Source organism: Sphaerodactylus townsendi, linkage group LG09 (assembly GCF_021028975.2).
Source record: "Sphaerodactylus townsendi isolate TG3544 linkage group LG09, MPM_Stown_v2.3, whole genome shotgun sequence".
Classification (NCBI taxonomy): domain Eukaryota; kingdom Metazoa; phylum Chordata; class Lepidosauria; order Squamata; family Sphaerodactylidae; genus Sphaerodactylus; species Sphaerodactylus townsendi.
Genome location: NC_059433.1, coordinates 67,613,744 through 67,635,145, shown reverse-complemented (window position 1 = coordinate 67,635,145; position 21,402 = coordinate 67,613,744). Strand labels below are relative to the sequence as shown.

Genomic DNA, 21,402 nt, shown 5'->3' with positions numbered 1-21,402 from the left:
ATAAGCATTCTGCCCCTAGAAACAGGTCATAGGACACAAATCGTATTTTGGATTCCATTTTTACAGCACAAACAGAGGAATCATATAAGCTGTATACTTAGAACAGCTTGTTAATTATAAGTGCAGATGGGTCATGACCAGAGCAAGGTGCAACTCATTCCCCTCTGTCTATCTTCAAGGTCGTTTCCTTAACATCCCACAAAGTGAGCGTTGTTGTCGGTACTGTCCCGACGCTATGGACTCAATCCCTCATATCCTGCTTTACTGTTCGAGGTATCATGATATTAGAACCCATCTGGGAGCTTTACTACCTCTAGAACAGTGGTGGCGAACCTTTGGCCATGCTGGCAGGGGCTGATGGGAATTGTAGTCCATAACATCTGGAGTGCCAAAGGTTCGCCACCACTGCTCTAGAATGTATGTTTCTCTCATAAGAACATAAGAACATAAGAACAAGCCAGCTGGATCAGACCAAAGTCCATCTAGTCCAGCTCTCTGCTACTCGCAGTGGCCCACCAGGTGCCTTTGGGAGCTCACATGTAGGATGTGAACGCAATGGCCTTCTGCGGCTGTTGCTCCCGATCACCTGGTCTGTTAACGCAATGGCCTTCTGCGGCTGTTGCTCCCGATCACCTGGTCTCTCAGACAAACTAAAAATGTCTAAGCTATTGAACAGCCCTAATGTAGAAATTTCTGAAGCAGTTGCTACATTTTTAATCCATGTTCTACATGATATATAACAATGATCTTGTTTTTGTACTTGGAATGTATGGTACTTCTGGTTTATGCCTAGTAAAGGTTTTTGGATTGGATTGGATTGGTATAAGCAGGATGTTAACACTTCGGAATGAAAACAAAAAAGAGAACAGTACAAAACCCCACGTCACTGGACCTCCAATTGGGAAGAAATTACTTCCTGTCATTAAACATGATGTGCAGGTCCATCGAAGTATGGGAAAGTTATACATGTTACTCACCATAAGTCCAGGAAGTCCATCAGTTCCCGGGAAACCAGGTTCGCCCTTCTTACCCTAAACATCAAAACAAAGTATCAGAAACTTCCAGTACCGAAAGAAGACACAGGTTCAAAGCTATGGACACATCTACATGGTCTACACTAACAGTCTGGGCAACTCTTGGACAAATGCCGCAACAGTATGGTCACTGCTACAAAAGCTGTAGAGAGATTCAGAGGGTAAGCAATTTTGGTTTGAAGCAGCGGGAAAATGTTGGAGATCAGTGGCCCTTTGAAGTCCAAGGTTTTATTCTTGGTAAAAGCTTTTGTCATATCTCTGACATGAATGGCATCCGTAGCATAAAAACTTTCATTAGATTGGAGGTCCAGGGTTTGTAGAACCAACATTTTGAATCTGACTTGTAAACGAACAGCTAATTAGCACTGGTATTATACATTTTCCCTGGATAGCCACAATAAAAGTTCGGGATGCTTCATTTTTAATGGACTAGAACAGGGGTAGGGAACCTTTAACACTCAAAGAGCCATTTGGACCCGTTTTCCATGGGAAAAGAAAACACTTGGAGCTGCAGATAATTTTTGACATTTAAAATAAAGATAACACTGTATATATAGGGGTTTTTAACCTTTTACTCCGCTCATTCTGAGAAGCGCATGGATGGGGCCAGCGGCTCGGCCTCGCTGGCCACCGGGAAAGCACCCACCTTGCTCCAATGGGGCAGGCTAGAGGGGAAGCCCGCAGCGCGGCCCAGCCGGCTGCGGGCAGTTGGTGCGCCCGCCCTGCTGCCTGCAGGGCGGGCAAGGATGGGGCCAGCAGCTCGGCTCATGGAGCCGCAGTGCAAGGGCAGAAGAGCTGCATGTGGCTCTCGAGCCACAGGTTCCTACCCCTGGACTAGAAGTAGCAAAATCCTTTCAAGGGGAGGCACTGTGGAAGTCAAGTCCAACTTGGTTTATAACATGTTACACAGATGTCATACTCTTGGAAAAAGTAGCAAAATTTCTTTTACAAGTGACAGAACTTTCTAAGTAATGTATACTGCTATATATAGTCTTCCTGTCTGCTCTTTGAATGTACTCTTGATTTGTATTTCAAAAATGTCTGGCAATGCTCTAGAACCTATTTTTTTAAATGCCAAATAGAGGTTGTTGTTGTTGTTGTTATAACATGTTCTGCTACAGCATCCAGACACGAATCAAAGAACATGAAAAACATTGCAGATTAATTCAGCTGGAAAATGAGTAGTAGCAGAACAGGTTATAAACCAAGATGGACGCGGAATGTTATTTGAAAACACAGACATTCTGGACCACTCTGACAGCCACTGCATCAGACTACACAGAGAAGCCATCGAAATCCACAAGCACATGGACGATTTCAACAGAAAGGAAGTGACTGTGAAAATGAACAAAATTTGGCTACCAGTACTTAAAAATGCTGGAATCAAGACAATGGTTAATGAACACCACCCAGACACAGGATATCTTTCTGGATTGTAAATGGATTGTAAATGAGTGCCGAAATGCACAGGGAAACTGCTATGCAAATGCCCTTACTAACTGATTATGCAACTTCAGGGTTACATGCAAAAACTAAAATGGGGGGATTCCACTTAACACATACAAATTACACTTGCAAACCCCACCTTTTAAAAATGCAAATGGTTCTTTTTCCAACCCTGGGCATTTTACAGGTATCTATATTCCACTTGCTTTACTGTCACCAGATCCTCTGAAGATGCCAGCCACAGATGCAGTTGAAATGTCAGGAGGAAATACCACTGGAACACAGCCAGGCAACCCGGAAAACCCACAACATCATAAGAACATAAGAACATAAGAATGAGCCAGCCGGATCTCTGCTACTCGCAGAGTAGCTAGTCCAGCTCTCTGCTACTCGCAGTGGCCCACCAGGTGCCTTTGGGAGCTCACGTGCAGGAGTTGAAAGCAATGGCCTTCTGCTGCTGCTGCTGCTGCTGAGCACCTGGTCTGCTCAGGCATTTGCAATCTGAGATCAAGGTGGATCAAGATTGGTAGCCATAAATCGACTTCTCCTCCATAAATCTGTCCAAGCCCCTTTTAAAGCTATCCAGGTAAGTGGCCATCCCCACCTCCTGTGGCAGCATATTCCAAACACCAATCGCACGTTGCGTGAAGAAGTGTTTCCTTTGATTAGTCCTAATTCTTCCCCCCAGCATTTTCAATGGATGCCCCCTGGTTCTAGTATTGTGAGAAAGAGAGAACAATTTCTCTCTGTCAACATTTTCTACCCCATGCATAATTTTATAGACTTCAATCATATCCCCCCTCAGACGTCTCCTCTCCAAACTAAAGAGTCCCAAACGCTGCAGCCTCTCCTCATAAGGAAGGTGCTCCAGTCCCTCAATCATCCTCATTGCCCTTCTCTGCACTTTTTCTATCTCTTCGATATCCTTTTTGAGATGCGGCGACCAGAACTGAACACAGGACTCCAAGTGCGGTCGCACCACTGCTTTATATAAGGGCATGACAATCCTTGCAGTTTTATTCTCAACTCCTTTCCTAATTATCCCCAGCATAGAGGAATGCCTTTTTCACATTCTAGTGATTCTGGCCATGAAAGCCTTCGACAATCATTTAACAGTTTGTTTTTTGCTCTTCAGAAGCTGAGCATGTTTAGTGCTTCAGGATCATGAAACAATCTGCTTGAAACAGAGAGCAGCAGTGGCGTAGTGGCTAAGAGCAGGTGCACTCTGATCTGGAGGAACCAGGTTTGATTCCCAGCTCTGCCACTTGAGTTCTGGAGGCTTATCTGGGGAATTTGGATTAGCCTGTGCACTCCCACACATGCCAGCTGGGTGACCTTGGGCTAGTCACAGCTTCTCGGAGCTCTCTCAGCCCCACCTACCTCACAGGGTGTTTGTTGTGAGGGGGGAGGGGCAAGGAGATTGTCAGCCCCTTTGAGTCTCCTACAGGAGAGAAAGGGGGGATATAAATCCAAACTCTTCTTCTTCTTCTTCAAAGTATGTGAAGTCGAGTACTTCTGTTTCTCTACCAACGCTTTATGGAATATGCTTTATTGTGATATTGTTCACAAACTCATATACATGACAATGCAAAGAGAAGTATGTGGCACACTACTTTTCTGGTCCCACAGTAATAATATGGTTCCCAAGTTTATAATTGCCTGCAGCAAAGGCAAAAAAAATATACATTCCCTCTCCGGGTATTAAACAGCGAATGTTTGGTGTGCTTTCGCTTCATAGTGTGCCTCTAGCGCGGCAATGAATTATCCTGGTGGAAGAGGCTACAAATTCCTAAAGCAACAATTTTCTATCCAGAGTCCAAAACTGGAAATGGAAGAAAGCTTTAAAAAAAAAACCAAACAAGCTAACAAAAACTCCCAACAAGATACAACAGATCCACCAGTTTAAGGACCTGTTCTCTTCCAGTGGGAACAAAGTCACTCACTGGAAAAGAAAAAGAAACCGCCATATGACAGTCCATCTAATAATAAGATAGACACAGCCAAAGCTTGGTAAAAACCCACTGTCAGCTCCACCCCTGGGAACACCCCTAGCCTGACCCCCAGTTGTGCCAGTGGCCAGGTTCAGGTGGCTGCAGCTCTGAAGTCAGAGCCCACTTCTGGGTCAGACCAGAGGTGGGATCCAGCAGGTTCTCACAGGTTCCTGAGAGTAGCTTACTAATTATTTGTGTGTGCCGAGAGGGGGTTACTAACGGGTGATTTTGCCACGTGATGTTTGCCTTAGTTATGCCCTCCTCTCAGCAGTAGCGCGCAGAACTTGAAGCAGTCTAGCAGGCGGTGCACCGGCGTGCGTGGCAGCCTGCGCCTGCGGGCATTCATTTCCTGCCCAAGGACTGGCGCAGTGGCTGCATTCTTGCCACAGCCCCGCCCAGGAATGCCCCGCCCCTGGAATGCCCGGCCACGCCCCCATCGTGCCCCGCCCAGCCCCATTGGCGCTACGCCACAGTTCGAATCCCACCACCATGGGAACCTGTTACTAAAATGTTTGGATCCCACCACTGGGTCAGACGCTGCAGAGCTTGCAGGTGCCCACCCGCCTCCCTGTTTGCCCTCCCTGCTGGTGTAAGTTCCACTTTAGCTGGAAGGTGGGACAAACACATCAGTCCCACCCAGTCCCAAAAGTCGATTTGCCCCACCCCCCTGGATCGGGCTTCCAGTCCTTTATTCGACAGCCTGAATGATGACACAGCGAAGAACATAAGCTGTGCTGGCAGTGAATGGAATTCACCCTCGATATCTGCTACAGTTTTATTCCCCATTTCACCTAAACCCATCGATCCAACGTTTACTGTCAACAGTAGGACTGAAATCCACCTTGTCAGTAACCTGTTTACAGAAACCACACCAGTAGGACAGGGCTGCAAGACCGGCATTAATAGGAAAATCCCAGGAAACGTGGTGTACAAATGTGAAATAAGGGTGTGTGTCCAGTGGTGGGATCCAAAAATGTTAGTAACAGGTTCCCTTGGTGGTGGGATTCAAACAGTGGCATAGCGCCAATGGGGCTGGGCGGGGCATGACGGGGGCGTGGCCGGGCATTCCGGGGGTGGGGCATTAATTATTTCTCTGTTACTGTAAAAAACTCTTACTGTAAAAAAAAAGTTCCTCATTTCCAGCTGGTATCTTTCTGTCCATAATTTAAACTCATTATAGAAAATCCTATCGTCTACTGCCAACAGAAACAACTACTTCTCCTCCAATCGACTGCCTGTCAAATACTTAATACTTTCAAATACTTAATTTTGTTTCTAGAAATCAAAAGAAGGATACTTTCCTTAAACAAGGAACCTTACCATATTTCTAAAACATGTTTTTAAAACAGCCCAGCAGGGAGAATTATCCCGTTTTCTCCCTTCGCTAACCAGCCACATAGGAAACAACAGGACTTTATGATTGTTGGACCTAATGGAATGTCTTAACGGAAAAGCAGACCCAATTAGCAACCCCCTCTCGGCACCCACAAATAATTAGTAACCCACTCTGGAGAACTGGTGAGAACCTGCTGGATCCCACCTCTGTTTCCCCCAAATCACAAAGCACTGGAGGAAGAAGGGATGTGGAGACGAAGGAAAACAATGACACAGAATCACCAGAAGGGGGCTTCAGAGCTTTTCTCTTTCGGCGACTCATCGAGATTGAGATTCACGGGACATGCTAATAGGACTAGACAGATAATGCCGGCCCTCAGAGGGAGGCTGCAAGTCCCGCTGTGCCTCACTCCTCAAGATTTATCTTTCCACCTCAACAGAATCTAATTGTCAGTCCTCCTGATTAGTTTACAGGGAAGTAACTTTCTGGCACACTTTCCAGAGCCGCCATCTGCCCCGCATGCTAGCGTTGTGCCTAAGGTGCTTTGCACAGGTTACTTTCCAAACGCACGACATGAGCTTGAGAAATAATCATGCCCCTTTTGGGGGGGAAAAAAGAAAGTAAGCAATGTGATGTGCGAATGCAAGCAAATTTGCCTGCTGCCCATTAGCCCCAGAAAAGTGAAGCGATGGTTCCGGGGAGGGGTGGAAGTCAAGTGACACAGTGAGACGTTTGCAATCCACCAGAGATGGCGTCACCTCATTTCCGAATGCGGATTTATTATCTTGGGGGTTCGTTACATTATTTTCTTGGATGCCTGGTGCCATTTCTGTTACTAGCATGGGAGACTAGTGCTAGAATATATGATGATGATGATGATGATGATGATGAAGAAGAAGAAGAAGAAGAAGAAGAAGAAGAAGAAGAAGAAGAAGAAGAAGAAGAAGAAGAGGAGGAGGAGGAGGAGGAGGAGTTTGGATTTATATCACCCCTTTCTCTCCTGTAGGAGACTCAAAGGGGCTGACAATCTCCTTGCCCTTCCCCCCTCACAACAAACACCCTGTGAGGTGGGTGGGGCTGGGAGAACTCCGAAAAGCTATGACTAGCCCAAGGTCACCCAGCTGGCATGTGTGGGAGTGCACAGGCTAATCTGAATTCCCCAGATAAGCCTCCATAACTCAAGCGGCAGAGCGGGGAATCAAACCCGGTTCCTCCAGATAAGAGTGCACCTGCTCTTAGCCACTACGCCACTGCTGCTCCCTGTGAACAGAATCCATTTTTTCGATACCAAAAATTTAAAGGGAACGGATTAAAAAATAATAGTCCAGCTTGGTATGTGATACAAAGGGGAGCTAAGAGATGGATTTCCTACATTCCCAGGAGAAAACTGAATCACTAGTTTTAAAACTGAGAACAGTTCCGATACAGCGTCAGGAAGAAATCAGCTCAATTCCTTCTCCACTGGAGCTGGAATTTTGCTGTCCATTTTCCATGCTGATGAAACACAGAAGACAAAATTGGGCTCCAGGTTATCTTACGCAGGAGTAATTTCAGTTTGATTCTGGTCATACGCGTGAAACTTGGACCCAGGAGACTGTATTGGAATATGTGAATTTTAAGCTGTGACATTTATATTGCACCTCCCGATTTGGATTTATACATCAACTGTTGGATTTGCTTTTTTTGAAATGTGATGTTATTGGCCACTGTGGAAAAGCATAAGGGCCGAAATGTGCATGGTTTTGTGGGTAATTTCATATATTTGCCAACTGTAACAACATCTTGCTTATTCTACATAAGAGTCAGGCTATAGCCTTCCATTTATTAGATTTTTTTTAAAAAAATCATTCTATTTATTTATAACTTAATCTATAGGCTTCCCTTCTCCCTGGAGCAGCAGTGGCGTAGGAGGTTAAGAGCTCGTGTATCTAATCTGGAGGAACCGGGTTTGATTCCCAGCTCTGCCGCCTGAGCTGTGGAGGCTTATCTGGGGAATTCAGATTAGCCTGTGCACTCCCACACACGCCAGCTGGGTGACCTTGGGCTAGTCTCAGTTCTTCGGAGCTCTCTCAGCCCCACCTACCTCACAGGGTGTTTGTTGTGAGGGGGGAAGGGCAAGGAGATTGTAAGCCCCTTTGAGTCTCCTGCAGGAGAGAAAGGGGGGATGTAAATCCAAACTCTTCTTCTAAATCCAAACTCTTCTGATAGGCTTTGGGCAGCTTACATCAATAGCAATATAACTAAAGCATACCAATTCCAGTCAATACTATGGCGTCCCAATAACAGTTAACTATGAGGAATGAATTAAACGGGAACGGGAGGGGAGGGGAAAGGGCAACATCAGTACTCTTATGCTTAGATCAGAAGCTATTTGGAGTGAAATGAGGGGCTAGGGAGCAAGAATATACCATTTCAGAAACACTTTTCTATCCCTTCTTGGAAAGATCCCACAGGTCCAATAGAACCAGCACACTGCAATTTTCTTCCTGGTCAGCTGTTCCCTTCTCTTGTGAGATTTCCCAGTAGATTTCAGCTCTATATTTAGAAAGCCAGCACAGTGAGAGGTGGAGAGCTCGGTTTAGAGAAGTGCAGGGTCAACGGGGGCTCGTCTAATAAAAACTCATTTGATGGCATGCGCGATATCATAGCAGCCTGATGCGCCATATAGGCACAGAAGGGAGTGAGATCCTGCTACTGGGCCAGCCCTTGAATGGCTTGGTGCCTAAGCAAGGGGTCCCTGACGTGACGCCTGTGGACACCATCAGGACAAGGTGGGGCACCTGCCCAGCAAAGTTTTGGATTAGCCATTGGAGATTTGATTGGTGGGGGCAATTTTTAAAAATGTTGGTTTGGCAGCAGTGGCCAGTTCAGCAGAAGGATGTTCACTGGATGAGTGAGAAGAAGAAGAAGAAGAAGAAGAAGAAGAAGAAGAAGAAGAAGAAGAAGAAGAAGAAGAAGAAGAAGAAGAAGAAGAAGAAGAAGAAGAAGAAGAAGAAGAAGAAGAAGAAGAAATGGAGGAGAAGGAATCTGGATTTATATCCCATCTTTCTCTCCTGTGGCTTACAAGCTTCTTTCCCTTTCTCTCCCCACAACAGACACCTGGTGAGGTAGGTGGGGCTGAGGAGTTCCCAAGAACTGTGACTAGCCCAAGGTCACACAGCAGGAATGGAGATGTGTGGAAACACATCTGGTTCACCAGATAAGCCTCTGCCAATCAGGTGGAGGACTAGGGAATCAAACCCAGTTCTCCAAATTAGAACCCACCTTCTCTTAACCACTACATCACACTGGCTGTCTGCAGCAGCCTCCTGCAGCAGCCATTTTGAGGCAGGACCCACCACACCAAGCCAGAATTTCAAAAGTGTACACAACCTCAAGACCGGGGCCCTCCAGGGTAAACAAACATCTGCAGTGAGTCCCGTGTGCGTCCAAGTACGTACAGTCTGACTTTGCAATGCCACACTTGGGAACACTGCAAGAAAAGGGGAGTTTCAATCATGCACACAGTTGTATCTGCAAAGATCTCCTTGTGGACTTTGGCTAGCAGGCAAAGATGTCCCGGATGAAACCAGGAAATGCAATCCCACTCCCTCTATGTCCACACAGTCATATGTTTCATTTTAATTTCAATGTATTAGACTTGATAGGCCGCCTTTCCCCTTTGGGGCTTGGGGCAGCTTGCAATACAGCTTCCATGATGACATTTCTTTCTGGGCTTCATCCTCTTCACAGAGTTATTGAAAGTATAAAGTGTTGGAAGTGAAGGACTTTACGCTGTTTCCTGCCTCAACCTACAGAGGGGGTTTTATTAGAGAGCTAGTGGATAGATAGGGACCGAGGGATTTGACACCTTTACTCTATCATGCTGGTTCTATCCCTTTGAAGTTAGACTGATACTCTCAGGGACTTCCTTCCTTCCGGCTTCTTCCTGGACCCCTTCTCCATTCTTCTTCCTACCATGCCTAGAGAGAGGATGGATGCTCCTCGCATCCATCTCCATCCAGCTAGATTAGGGTAGCATAGTGCCTCTATCTACCTACCTTTCTATCCAGAATGGAGTTCACTAATAAATACTTTTTTTTATTAAACTAGAAACTACAACGGACTCCGACTTTCTTTTGTGCAAGCTTGCCGCACATTGGGATCCATCACGCACACACGCACGCACACAAGGTAAGGCTTCTGCTGTGTTCTAGCCACCCGTGCCGCTCTGCTAACTACAATAAGGGATAATCTCCAACTACCAGTAGCACTTATCCCAACATAAAGTACTACTTTGAGCCACAATAGACAAATGCAGTTAGCAGGGGAAAAAAAGAAAAGTTTTATTATATCCACAACAACTAGAAATGCAAAGAAATTGGCATCTCGGTCAGTTCAATTTGAACCGTGCTGTTTTGAATGGGCTCTTTCACAGAGTGCAATAAATCATCAACCAACAAACACGTCAGACTCTCCATCAAAATTTAAGCCTGGCAAAGACACCCTCTGAGCCCTCTGGGAAAGGGCGGGATATAAATCCAATAAAATAAAAATTAAGGCTCTTTTAAAGACAGCCTCATTTCAGTCTCTTACTTGACATTTCAAAAGGCTCATCGTGCTATCATGCCTTGAACGCTGGGCTTTTAACCTGTTACTTGGCAATAAGTTTCATTTTATTCGATGGGGCTTCCTCCAAAGAAAGGGGTCTGGAGACTTATGCACTGCTTTATTTGGGTGTGCACTATCATTCTACAATGCAAATTAAGTAGTGGAAGGGCAGACAGACAGACAGGCAGACACGATGGATGGATGGATGGATGGATGGATGGATGGATGGATGGATGGATGGATGGATGGATGGATGGATGGATGGATGGATGGATGGATGGATGGATGGATGGATGGATGGATGGGTGGGTGGGTGGGTGGGTGGGTGGGTGGGTGGGTGGATGGATGGATGGATGGATGGATGGAGGGAGGGAGGGAGGGAGGGAGGGAGGGATGGAGGGATGGAGGGATGGAGGGATGGATGGAGGGATGGATGGATGGAGGGATGGAGGGATGGATGGATGGAGGGATGGATGGATGGAGGGAGGGAGGGAGGGAGGAAGGGATGATGGATGATGGATGAAGGAGAAGAGGAGGAGGAGGAGAAGTTTGGATTTATACCCCCTTTCTCTCCTGTAGGAGACTCAAAGGGCTTACAATCTCCTTGCCCTTCCCCCCTCACAACAAACACCCTGTGAGGTGGGTGGGGCTGAGAGAGCTCCAAAAAGCTGTGACTAGCCCTAGGTCACCCAGCTGGTGTGTGTGGGAGTGTACAGGCTAATCTGAATTCCCCAGATAAGCCTCCACAACTCAAGCAGCAGAGCTGGGAATCAAAACCGGTTCCTCCAGATCAGAATGCACCTGCTCTTAGCCACTGCTCTTAGCCACTGCTCTTAGCCACTGCTCTTAGATAGTATTGACTGGAATTGGTATGCTTTAGTTATATTGCTATTGATGTAAGCTGCCCAAAGCCCATCAGAAGAGTTTGGATTTAGAAGAAGAGTTTGGATTTACATCCCCCCTTTCTCTCCTGCAGGAGACTCAAAGGGGCTTACAATCTCCTTGCCCTTCCCCCCTCACAACAAACACCCTGTGAGGTAGGTGGGGCTGAGAGAGCTCCGAAGAACTGAGACTAGCCCAAGGTCACCCAGCTGGCGTGTGTGGGAGTGCACAGGCTAATCTGAATTCCCCAGATAAGCCTCCACAACTCAAGCAGCAGAGCTGGGAATCAAAACCGGTTCCTCCAGATCAGAATGCACCTGCTCTTAGCCACTGCTCTTAGCCACTGCTCTTAGATAGATGATAGAATGCACCTGCTCTTAGCCACTGCTCTTAGATAGATGATAGAAGATAGAAGGTGATAGAAGATGGATGGATGGACCGACGGATATAGATAGATAGATAGATAGATAGATAGATAGATAGATAGATAGATAGATAGATAGATAGATAGATAGATAGATAGATAGATAGATAGATAGATAGATAGATAGATAGATAGATAGATAGATAGATAGATAGATAGATAGATAAATAGATAGATAGATAGATAGATAGATAGATAGATAGATAGATAGATAGATAGATAGATAGATAGATAGATAGATAGATAGATAGATAGATAGATAGATAGATAGATAGATAGATAGATAGATAGATAGATAGATAGATAGATAGATAGATAGATAGATAGATAGATAGATAGATAGATAGATAGATAGATAGATAGATAGATAGATGATAGATAGATAGATAGATAGATAGATAGATAGAGATAGATAGATAGATAGATAGATAGATAGATAGATAGATAGATAGATAGATAGATAGATAGATAGATAGATAGATAGATAGATAGATAGATAGATAGATAGATAGATAGATAGATAGATAGATAGATAGATAGATAGATAGATAGATAGATAGAATGTCCTTGGTCAGTATTTATCCATAAAACACTGGTTGGAGAGCAAGTCAAATTGCACATAGCTGTAACAACAATGTCGATTAAAAGTTAATCAGGTGATATTATCCATTAAAAATCTTTGGTGCCTGCCAAATTAAGTTCATCCAGGGTGTTGGGGGAGATATAATAGATAAAGACAGTGCAATCATACATCTGAACAGGGGCAAAAGGAGTTACCCAGTTCTGACACATAATGGATTTTTTCAGAAACCGTTTACTATAAAAGAACATACTTAGTTTAAACTATCAAGAAAACAGGCAGCTGAGAACTGATGGGTGTGGGGAAAAAGTAAAACAGCATCCTGCGGGTATGTTAAGTGTCATCAAGTCACTTACATGGAGACCCTAGGAATTAATGTCCTCCAAAACATCCTGCTGTTAACATCCTGGCTTAGGGTTTGCAAACTGAGGGTTCATGTCTTCTTTGAGTCCATCTATCTCATAATGTGTCTTCCTCTTTTCCAGCTGACTTCAACCTTTCCTAGCATTAGTATCTTTTCCCATTTTCCTAGCATTATTGTCTTTTCCCTTCTTACCTTTTCCATAATGTGACCAACGTATGATAACCACCGTTTAGTCATTTGATTTTCTAGGGAAGCTCAGGCTTGATTTGATCTATAAAACAGCTTAGCCATCTACAAGAATGATTCAATTTCAATTTGGTTTTTTGGGGGGAAGTTATTTCATTGGTTTTTTGGGGGGGTGGGTGGGACTTGGGGAAGCCCAAACGAGATCTCCTTGGACATTATAAAACCCTTATAGGAATTGGCAATTCTCCAGTTTAATTCCGACTTCTATTATGTCCTGTCGCACTTTTTATTTTGGGCATCACGTTCCAAAACGCCAAGATCAGGTCTGGGGTATAAGAACATAAGAACATAAGAACAAGCCAGCTGGATCAGTCCAGAGTCCATCTAGTCCAGCTCTCTGCTACTCGCAGTGGCCCACCAGGTCCCTCTGGGAGCTCACGTGCAGGAGGTGAAAGCAATGGCCTTCTGCGGCTGCTGCTCCCGAGCACCTGGACTGTTAAGGCATTTGCAATCTCAGATCAAAGAGGATCAAGATTGGTAGCCATAAATCGACTTCTCCTCCATAAATCTGTCCAAGCCCTTTTTACAGCTATCCAGGTTAGTGGCCATCACCACCTCCTGTGGCAGCATATTCCAAACACCAATCACACGTTGCGTGAAGAAGTGTTTCCTTTTATTAGTCCTAATTCTTCCCCCCAGCATTTTCAATGGATGCCCCCTGGTTCTATGAATGAACATTTTGGGAGAACGAAGTGCGGTGGGTGGGTAATAAGAATGAGCAGAAGTATAAAAACTGCCAAACAACTGTCCTACCAACCAGTTAAGACATGCTAAAGTAAAAGAATTTGCCCACCCTTTGACCTTGTAAACCAGCAGGTCCCGGTTTGCCGTCTGTCCCTGGGGGTCCCTGTAAACAAGAAAATGTTTTGTTTTTTTCAGAAACTCAAGCAAGCAGAAAAGAATACACTAAAATGTATTTGTTATGACGTTAAATAAGTGTGATGAAAGCCAAGGAACGCGTCACACACTAAAACGGAGGTTGGTCTTAATCAATATGATGTATAATATATGATTTCTTTTCAACAATTCAACAATTCATAAAGTATGAATATATAACATTCAAAAATAAGAAGACCATATCCATGGTTCAGCCAACTAAGAAATAAGTCTTATTTACACCCGGTAATATAATTGCGAAATATTTCTATGTAGAAACCAAAGTTCATTGTCCAATTCATAGTCCAATTCATAAATTAAATCCACAGTGATAACTTATAGAATCAATCAAAATGAGTCTCTCAAATGCCTCGCACGTTTCAAAGCGTTTTCGTTGATGTCTTCCTCAGGAGAAGAACAATTTCATTCATTTTCTTTCTCACATTTCTTAAATAAGTGTGATAAGTGTCCCATTTCTGGGACACAGAATTTGTTTCAAGATTTGCGCACGGCTTGCTCATCCTGGATCTTAGACTTCTTTCGGCCACATTTTCTGTGTGTCAGAAGGGACACTCAACTGTGCATCTATGTACATGGGTAAATTCATGTAACTGTTCTCATTTCTGTTTTATTTTGTTTTATGTCTTAGAATTAGACAGAGGGAAGAGGTTTTGTAGACCATCTAGTTCCACTCTTTGCTCAGTGGAGGATATCCCAAATTAGAGGACTGCCAATCAATGGACATCTAGATCTCAAGTGATAGAGAACTGAAGATTCCCAGTGAGGGACAATGACATTCAAGACCTGTAGCACCTTACGGCCCAATCCGGGGTGGGGGGGATGGTCTAGTGGAGGCGATGCACTGGCAGATTTGCTTTCCCTGGGGCACATACCCTAGCAGAGGAGCAAATGTGCCAATAGGTGGCCTCCACAGTCCTCCAGTATGCCTGGATGTGGTGCTGAGCATTGTATCAGTGCTCCCACGCCACCGCCAGCCAGTGGTGTATCTGCCTGGGGACATGGGGTCACCCATGTCCCCGAGCACAGGTCTTTTGATCATGTTATCAATTTGCATATTTAGAAAATTTGCATATGTGATCAAATTATCAATTTGCGTATTTAGCAAAGGCTCATGGGTATGTTGTCGAAATGATCACCATAACTGAAAAAGATAGTCCAAGGCAGGACTGGGCCTGCAAAGGGCAGGGCTTGGGACAGGGTCACACCCATGACCTCCATGCAGAGCAGAGGGTGGGGCTCAGGGGTGGGGCCCCGCCTCCATAGAGGCAAGCCACAGCTTTTGAAAGCCAACTGATTTGGGGGGCGGGGCCACATGTGGGGGGGCACCCAGAGAAGGAGTTGTCTCTGGCTGCCATTTCCTACCCATACTCCTCTGCCACCAGCCCAGTCAGCACAGCTGGGATGCGGCAGGGGCATTCCCAGGGGTGGAGCCACTGTTGGCTTCCATCCTGGATTTGTAGGGAGATACATGACAGCCCAGGCCATGGACTTATGCCACCCTGTTAGGTGCCATAAGTCCATTGAGCCCTATGGAAGCCTTATTTCTGGTTGCAGGGAGGTTTGGGGCGTTTTCCTCACTCCCTGCACTGCCAGAAAGCCTTCTGGAGGCAGTGGGGCAGCACCACCACAGAACCATCCCCAGCAGCTGGTGGGGGGGGGTAGCTTTGGAGCTTTGGACTAATCAAGATGGCGTCCGCACCGGAGCTCAGCAGCGGAGCTCCGCCACAACTTAATTTTTAACTACAAATTCCACCCGTTTTTAACCTGGAGCAAGATTTCTATCCACTTTTATCAGTTCTTTATTAATTCTTATTAATTCTTATACCCTCCGGGAGTGTATGGTAGCCTGTATGGCCGTTGGGAGAGTGCAATAAGAACGCCGGGAGAGTGCTATAATACCGTCGGAGAGTGCAATAATACTACAACAGAGAGCCTGGGATCTTAGGACATAACGAAGTAAGCTGACTTTAGTTGAACTTTATAGAACTTTACAGAACTAAGCCGAAAGATACTGAGCGACCGGCATGAGGTACCTGTCTCCTCGCTTTCTTCACTCGCTTTCTTTACTCGCCTTGCTTGTGCCTCTGCGAGAGCCTTTGCTCCCCTTGCCGGGACTCCCCCCTTGGACTCAACTGCCCGGTGGCTGGGGCCGGAGCCGGCGAGTGGTCGAGTGGCCGAGTAGGGAGGGTTTCCCCCCCTCCATCCCCTCAGCGCAGATTTGGCCGAGCCGGGAACCCCGCAGTCAAAGAGAGTTGGGCGCGGCGCTTGAAGTGCCTGAAGCCGGAGTCTCGGGGCAACGTTGGGAATCGGTGGCAGAGATTCCCTTCCGCTCCTTGGAGTGGACGTCGCCAGCTGGGGCCCTCTGTGGCGTGGCGCTTGCAGCGTGGTGTGACGCGCCGGAGAGGAACGCAGCGCAAAAAAGGAGACTCGGAGAGTCCTGGCGGTTGCGGCGTCGGGAGTTAGTGGCAGTGACTCCCTTCTATTTTCCATCATGGACGCCGCCAGCCAGAGACTCCAGAGACTCCCATAGGAGAATAACAACAGACATGGCAGAAGCAGTGCCGCGCTCCGCCACAGGTGGCAGTAGAGCGATCGACCCTGTGGTCACCTTTGGTACTGCGGGTGCTACATTGCCAATGTTAAGACAGCCCGGGACACTCATTTTATTACAGCAGAGGCTGTCATTACGGCTTTGTATTCATCAGGAGAGAACTTCAGCAGCGAGCCAGGAAATTGGACGCTCTCAGTGGTACAGCTGGTGGGACCTACTGGAAAGGCTAGTTACATGGGCATTCGACGACATCATTGCCCTCCCCAGGACGTGCGAACCAGCAGTGAGAGGGCTGGGTGAGGTGCGCCCCAGGAGACTATTTCCATACTTAATAATTGCTGTCTTAGGGCTAGCCGGGTCAGCCGGTGGCAGAGGCTTTTTTACTGTTACCTGGACCATAGCCCTAGGCTACCACTCTGCAAACCTTTCGTTGGACCAGCATCTATACAGTTGGCTCGGGGGGTGCGAGCCCCGGACCTACCGTTTGCATAGTAGAGTACCCATTATAGTAGGTTTTTACTACTACTATCACCAACCCCACTGGGAGCCTCGGTGGCCAGAGTACCGTCCCGGAACTCCCCTCATTGTTATTTGACACCCCCGATTGCAATCCCCTCCCTTCCAACTTCCTGTCTACTGTTTTGATCAGATTGTATAAATTGTATTTGGTAGGAAGTGGGGATAGCTACTAGAATCGAATTGTATTAATTGTGGGTAGTTTATCAGAATTTGAATTTGTATTTATTTTTGGCTTAACCGACCTGTCTCTTGGACTAAGGTTCTTAGTTTAGATTAGATTAAGGTTGATAGGGTAGACGTAGCTTAATTAACTGTTAGATATTATTCTGTAGAGTATTAGCCAGGTTTTTAGGCAAGGGGGAGGGTGGCAGAGTCATGGGGGCACCAACTTTGGGGCTGGGGATCCCTGTATTGATGGGACGGGGTAGATACTGCGGTAGGCGGCGGCCATATGATAGAAGACACATGAGATGTAACTATGCTCGTCTGCCTTCTGACCTCCGACCTATCCCGAGAAACGATGGTGGTTGGGATCAGGGACACTCTGCTTCGTCTTTGGTGCTAATTAATGCCAGGTCCATCAATAATAAGACCGCGGTGCTCTAGATTTTCTCGGAGCCCAACAGGTGGACCTGGCATGTGTCACCGGGGAACCTGGAGTCTTGTGAAGGTGGGGCCATTAAGCCTTAGGCGAAGTCGTGCCCCCAGGTTTAGCGTGCAGCCACCAATCTCGAACACGGGGCCGGTGATTGTAGCATTGTTCATCCGTGAATCTATTCCCTTTAGAGACGGTCCCGCGTCCTGGAGGTCCTCGGCATAGAATTATTAATGTCGGCCTGGAGTGGTTGGCCCCGGAGAGGTTGGCCGTTCTCCTAGTGTACTGCGGTCGCTCGCAAGCGCACCGGGAAGCCCGGTCTACCACAGCTGCTGGAGGTGGTGTCGGACTGAAGCGTTGCGGTTTCCAAAGCTTATTGTTTTTTAGGGGACTTCCACGCCAATATGCATTCGCCGCCTCATGTACAGCGACTGTGGACCTGAATAATCATCCATGGCGGCGCTAGGCCTCTCATTAATAAATTCTGGCCCCACCCATGAGGCTGGAGCGCACGCTGGATTTGGTCTTCAGGTCGAGGGTAAATTTGGTGAAATTATCCTCTACTGAAAGAGTGCCATGGTCCGACCATTTATGCCTATGAAGGTCGAGATTGGACCTGCCGCATCAACCCGGTCTAGGCTGACGGGCTAATTTACGCCCGCCAGCGGAGACTTATGGATCGCTTGGCTACCAAGATGCTCTGCGGGACCCTGAACCCGCCGGCATGCTCGATGAGCAGGTGGAGGACTGGAATTCCCGGCTCTCCGATGCCATCGATGCCGTTGCCCCAGCCCTCTATGTCCCCGCGTGCGACGCGCTCCGTGTTATACAGAGGAGTTGCGCCGCGCCAAAGCGAGAACTTAAACGTCTAGAGCGAGTGTGGAGAAAAAACTTCGTGGCGAAGCTTCGCGGAACACCCTATAGGGCCAGCTTATGAAGAGAAGCCTATGAGGTGGCGACAAAGAAGGTGAAGAGGGGCTTTCTTCTCATATACACTCGCATCCGTGAGCTCTCGCCCGACACAATTGTTTTAGGTATAATTCGTGCGTGACCTCCTTATCCGGAGAGATCTTCAAATCCCCAATTGAGTATTGGCTGTGAGGCATTTATGAGGCTTTTTTGCGGATAAGATTGCATTAAACAGCCGCTGACCTTTACGCCCACATTAGCTGAATTAGTGAACTGGAGGCTCCCTTGCCGTCTTCAGGCCCTTGTTTGGCCAGGTTCTCCCTGCTCTCTGAAGCGTACAATAGGCAGAGCCTTAGCTGCTGTTAGAACTACTACCTGTCACTCTGGATCCGTGCCCGTCCTGGCAGCAAAAACCTGCCGGGCGGAGCTACGAACCCATCTGGTAGGGTATAATCAATGGTTCCCTTGAGCAAGGAACTATTCCGGATGGGTTAAAGAAGGGCGATGGTCCGCCCACTCTTAAAAAGACCATCGTTAGATCCGAGTGATCACCAGCCCGAATTACCGCCCCGTCTCGAATCTTTCGTTTCTGGGGAGTGGTAATTGAAAGAGCGGTGCTGGAGCAGCTTCAAGGTTTTCACCGGATGGCGCATCGACTTTCGACCGCTGAGTCCGGCTTCGATTGCTGGAGTAGGACGGAGACTGTTCACCATTAAGCGATCCACAGATATACTCCGTATTTAGCTTGACCGTGGCGGATCAGCGCTGTTGGTATTGTTAGATCTCACATGCAGCGTTTGGCGATGGTCGATCACGACCTTTTGACCCACTGCCTGGCTGCCTCTCACAGGTCACGAGGCGCACTGTCCCTCAATGGATTATCTCTACCGTTCCTCCGGGGCCGGAGTCAGCAAGTGAAGTGCAGGGATCAAACCTCCCGGAAGTGCCTGCTCCAATGCGGTGTACCCCAGGGGGCACTACTATCCCAGCTGCTATTTGCTTAACATCTATATGCGACCCCTTGCTCAGCTGGTATGTAGGTTTGGGCTGGTATGTCATCGATGCGCCAGATGACGCATCAGCTCGTTCTGTTATTGATGGAGGGGGGAGCAGCCGCCCACTACAATGGCTCTACAGCATTGTTTGGAAGTGGTCGCTGGTTTAGTTCGCGACAGAGCGAAGGTTGAAACTGAACCCATCGAAGCCGGAGATATAAAAGCTTGGCATTAGGGGGGGGAGAGTCTTTCCAGCCGCTTCGGTGTGGGAGGGGGCCACTTTAGTACCGGCCCCCTCCGTCTCGCGCCCAGCCTGGGAGTCCCACCTGGATTAAGTCTCTGTCAATGCGGGGCCAGGTGGCCCATACAGCAGACTGCTTTTTTCCATCTTAATTAGGCCAGGCGGCTGGCGCCCTTCCTCTCCCAAAGCGGACCTAGCCGCTGTGATTGCATAGCGGTCATCACCAGATTGGACTATTGTAACTTCATCTGCACGGGCCTTCCCTTGCGTTTGACCCGGAGATTTAAAACTAGTCCAGCGCACAGCGGCACGCCTACTTGCGGAGTAGTGCCGCAGCTACATATTCAACCTATACTGCGCCAGCTGCACTGGCTCCCGGTGGAATTCCGGATCATCTTCAAGGTGTTGAGTACTGACCTTCAAAGGCCTTACGTGGCCTGGGACCATCGTGTCAGTATCTTCGAGACCGCATCTTTATACGTCCCCGCACGGCCTCTCCGATCGGTTGGGGTATTTACTGGTGATCCCTGGCCCCTCGATGATCACGGCTAGCCTCCACGCAGGTCAGAACCTTCACGGCTCTGACCCCGACCTGAAATGGAGCGCTCTTCCTCCAGCTGTCGAGGCCTCGCGGGACGAATGGTGAGTTCCGCGGGGCCTGTAAGACGAAAAGCTGTTCCACCGGACCTTTGGAGGTTACCAGCCGTTGATGAATTACCCATGCCCTTGGCCCGGCCCTGATACTGATACTGATACTTGGGCCGGGCCGGGCCCTGACATCTGGGCTAGCTGCCATCTCAGACTCGCCATTCCTCCCTTTTGGAAGGGGGGAGGGAACTTTTAGGTTAGAATGCTGGATGCCCCCCCTTTTTTTTGGGGGGAGGGGATGAGATTACAATAGTAGATTATTGAACGCCATCTATTTTACTGTAAATTATTATATTTATTAGGAATGTTTTATGGTTGTCGCTGCTTTTAAAATGTTTTAAGTATTTATATTGTTTTCTTTCTGCTGTACACCGCCCAGAGCCCTCCGGGGATGGGGCGGTATAAAAGCTTAAAAAATAAAATAAATAAATAAATAAATAAATTGGGCTGCCCAAGACCAACCACATTTTCCAGGATTCAAGGTTTTACGAATCAAACCTCACTTCATCAATTCAAGCTTAGTTGGTTGGCTTAAGACACCATACCAAGAAATATGTCCATTTAGGAAGCAAATCACTTACTGGGCTACCGGGGGACCCAGGAGGGCCGGGCGATCCTCGTGGGCCAGGAGCTCCCTGAAACCAAAGCACAATTGTCAAATACTTTTGGTTGTACTCTGCAGACATGTATGAAATTGAAAAGAGTGAAACAATGGGTGGAACCGAACGGCAAGCAGATGTGTGACCATTATCACCCTTACAATGCTTTATACATGACTCAGTAATGCAAATAAACAGCCAGGAACTCCAGAAGAGAACCTGATCATTCTACCTCTGCATCTCTGGACAAAGGAAAATGAGCCAGATAAACAGTGGCCGTTTCCCCACTTACCTTATGCTGCACGCTACTCTCCCCAAGTAGCGCGGGGTCCCACGGCACTCCCCACTACAGGGGCAGCAACAACACAGCCGCCCTGCCGCTGCCGCTCTCGTGCCCCCTCAGCGTGTGTCATACCTGGCGCTCCTCAAAACGGCGCCTTTTGATGACCCGTGGGGAAGCCCGGGATGGTCGTGGGGAAGCCCGGGAGCGTGCCAGAGATGACTCGCGCTGAGAGTAGTGTGCAGCAAAGGGTGGTCGAGGTAAGTGGGGAAACG

The 21,402-nt window shown here is 47.3% G+C and overlaps 1 protein-coding gene across 1 annotated transcript in view; it reads right to left on the bottom strand.

Annotated features, from left to right (window-relative positions):
- The window catches only part of COL22A1 (collagen type XXII alpha 1 chain), a 112,976-nt gene extending 92,096 nt beyond the window's left edge, over positions 1-20,880 (bottom strand). The window contains exons 1-3 of the mRNA XM_048508469.1: positions 20,830-20,880; positions 13,687-13,740; positions 978-1,031 (exon numbers count right to left, since the gene is read on the bottom strand). Coding sequence (XP_048364426.1) covers positions 978-980 — 3 coding nt within the window. The 5' untranslated portion in view covers positions 981-1,031; positions 13,687-13,740; positions 20,830-20,880. The remainder of the gene's footprint in view (positions 1-977; positions 1,032-13,686; positions 13,741-20,829) is intronic.
- Between the last annotated feature and the right edge of the window lie 522 nt (positions 20,881-21,402).